The sequence below is a fragment of the Sinocyclocheilus rhinocerous genome, unplaced genomic scaffold (assembly GCF_001515625.1).
Source record: "Sinocyclocheilus rhinocerous isolate Xijiao unplaced genomic scaffold, SAMN03320098_v1.1 scaffold6749, whole genome shotgun sequence".
In the NCBI taxonomy this organism is placed as follows: domain Eukaryota; kingdom Metazoa; phylum Chordata; class Actinopteri; order Cypriniformes; family Cyprinidae; genus Sinocyclocheilus; species Sinocyclocheilus rhinocerous.
In genome coordinates, this window is record NW_015655617.1 from 4543 (window position 1) to 7260 (window position 2718).

At 39.7% G+C, this 2718-nt stretch overlaps 1 gene segment (V, D, J or C); it reads right to left on the bottom strand.

The window, feature by feature from the left end:
• Positions 1-734: 734 nt before the first annotated feature.
• LOC107718845 (Ig lambda-3 chain C region-like) lies at positions 735-2010 on the bottom strand (the record flags this gene model as incomplete). The annotated part of the segment is given in 2 exon segments: positions 735-1063; positions 1951-2010. Coding segments are annotated over 2 exon segments (374 nt in total), but the record flags the coding sequence as incomplete, so codon positions are not given.
• Between the last annotated feature and the right edge of the window lie 708 nt (positions 2011-2718).

Below are 2718 nucleotides of genomic sequence, written 5' to 3' on the forward strand. Positions count from 1 at the left end.
CGGCCCAGGGAAGGGATAAGAGTGTTAAATAGTGAGTGAGTGATATGAAACAGCTGGGTGCAATCAGTGCTGTGTGCAATTAGTGAACCAGCTGTGTGCAATCAGTGCTGTGGGCAATCAGTGCAATGAATGATGGGATATGTAGGATGGGATGATGATATGCAACAGTGTGTAGTGCGAGAGTCAATGAAAATGGAAAGGGTGATCTCTGATGGCTAGCAGACGGAAGTTCATGGACCGGATTCGTGACACATATGTTATTGTGTGTTTAAGTGTCTAAGTGTATTCTTACAATGTATAAACTTCTAATGTATTATAAAAAATGTAAACTAGGATTATTTCATTCTAAGAATTCTAAAAATTCTAATGTGTATGCAAATTATAATTCATATATTCAAACACTGATGCAAAACCGTTAATCTTTGGTTAATTTTATATAAATTATTTTCCCCTTCACAGGTCCTGTGATAAAGCAGTATTTAAATACTACAGTGTCTGAATTGTTCAGCCATTTGCAGGCTTAAGTTTTTTTTTCTTCAGAAAATTGCATTTTGATGCTTATATTCAATAATGTAATATTCATAGTATGGCATAACTGAAATGTTCTACAAATGGATAACAAGAGCTCTGCCGTAGCATTTCACTGATCTTTCATTTATTATGTAATTTTGGTCAGGATATTATATATGCTGCTGTACTTTTTAATGTACTCTAGCATTTTATGTTTAAAACATCAGCACTGCGAGCGACTAACAGAGACTCTTGTGGAACGAGGCCTCATGAGGAGCTCCATCATGTGTTACTCTGCAGACGTACAGCTCTCCCTCTTCCCAGCGTGCTTTGCTGAGGGTCAGGACGCTACTGCGGCTGTAGCGGCCGTCCTGCTCGCTCTCTGCGCTGGTCACAACCCCCTCGGTGACCTCTGAGCCGTCCAGTGTCCAGCTCACCAGCGCCCCCTGTGGAGAGTAAGAGCTGAGCAGGCAGAGCAGTGCGGCTGAGTCTCCAGAGATCTGCAGAGAAGAGGGCGGCAGCAGAGACACTGAGGGCTTCACTGTGGGACCAGCTGCAGGAGACAAACACAACACATTCACAAACACAGAGAAAACACACTGCAGCTCCAGCACTCTTCTGCCCTGCAGCATTCACAGCATTTCAACAGGACTTTCAGCAGCAGACGTTCATCTTATTCAACATCACTACAGCCGATATATACACAATATACAAATTTAACACAATCAGTATATGCGTTTCAGTGAAGCCAGTCATCAGTGAAAGTAAACATACCAATACATTTACTGCTTTAATTCAAGTAGTTTTTATATCCAAACATAAAGTTCCTAAATGTTAAATATGTGAAATATTGAGCTTTTTTCTTATTTTTTAATAATAATAATAATAATAATAATAATAATAATAATAAAACAGCAAATAACACAAAATAGCAATCTGCTATTTTGTGACTACAGCTCAGACCACATGAAAAGTATAAATAATTATATATAATATATATCATAATTCAAAAACAACTGAATCATTATTTCTAAATATACATATATTTAGCTTTTTTCTTCTTCTGGTGTTATAAAACACCAAATTATAAGCACAACGTGAGCAAAAGAGATTGAAAATCTTTCCTTTTTTTCAATTTATGATATGTAAAATAAAAGATGAACTATATATTAACTCATATAACATGATATAAACAACATATAATGAATGAAGGAAAAAATAAACCCGTGATAAACTCATAAAACTCAAAGTGAGCCACATTATGGAAATATATGCAGATAATTGTTTGTTCAGAATGAATAATTCAGTTTTTTGAAGGTCTTATTTTGACAATAACATCAATTTCAATTAAACTTTTATTATACATTTATAGCTATTTAAACATTTTCTTAAATCTATAAATATCAATATTTGTATACAACAGAGTTAAAACAGACTTACCAAGCACCAGTTTAGTTCCTCCACCGAAAGTCCACCACAGTGATACAATCTGATGAAATGCTCATACAAAAACCTCTATTCCACTCGAGTGAACACAAACTCCAGCAGAGAGAGAAACAACACTTCAACACACTGATAGTAGAAACACCTCAGCTGTTGACAACTATAATTTGGGCAAAATGTTTGTTTGTTTGTTTGTTTTTTTTAAAACGTCTTAAAAATGTTCCCTTTCAGTCGGTCACTCCGAGTCACGTCGGTGACCGACGAATTGGGATTCCTACCAAAGCGCCATGGACGCTGCCCCTTCCAGTGTCCTGTGCGAGCCGCCTGTGCCCCTTTGTGTTGTAGGCCGGGGCTCCCAACAAGAAGACCAGTCACTGTTGCCATAGCACTACCCACTCAGTGAGATTGGATAATACTGGGAAAACGTACCCGTTCCACTTGGAACAGGAACGTTGCGGAAGCCCCATCCTTCCCGAAGGAGGTTTCGGAAGCACTTACACATATGACATCCGTTTAGGTGCATATGGAAGATTAGAGGTGATTGTAACCCTCATGGAAATGGCAGAAGTCGCCGGAGAAACACAGGCTCTGAGGCTATACTGTGGACTGGCCTGGCGCCGGACATTCCGCCACGTCTGGCTGCCGAGGGGAGATGGTCTGAGGTCCTAAAGCTTTGTGTCCGGTCTACGTAGCATCTCAAGGCTCGGACGGGACAGAACAAAGCTAGAGCTGGGGCTGCCTCCTCCGGGGGCAGTGCTTGCAGGC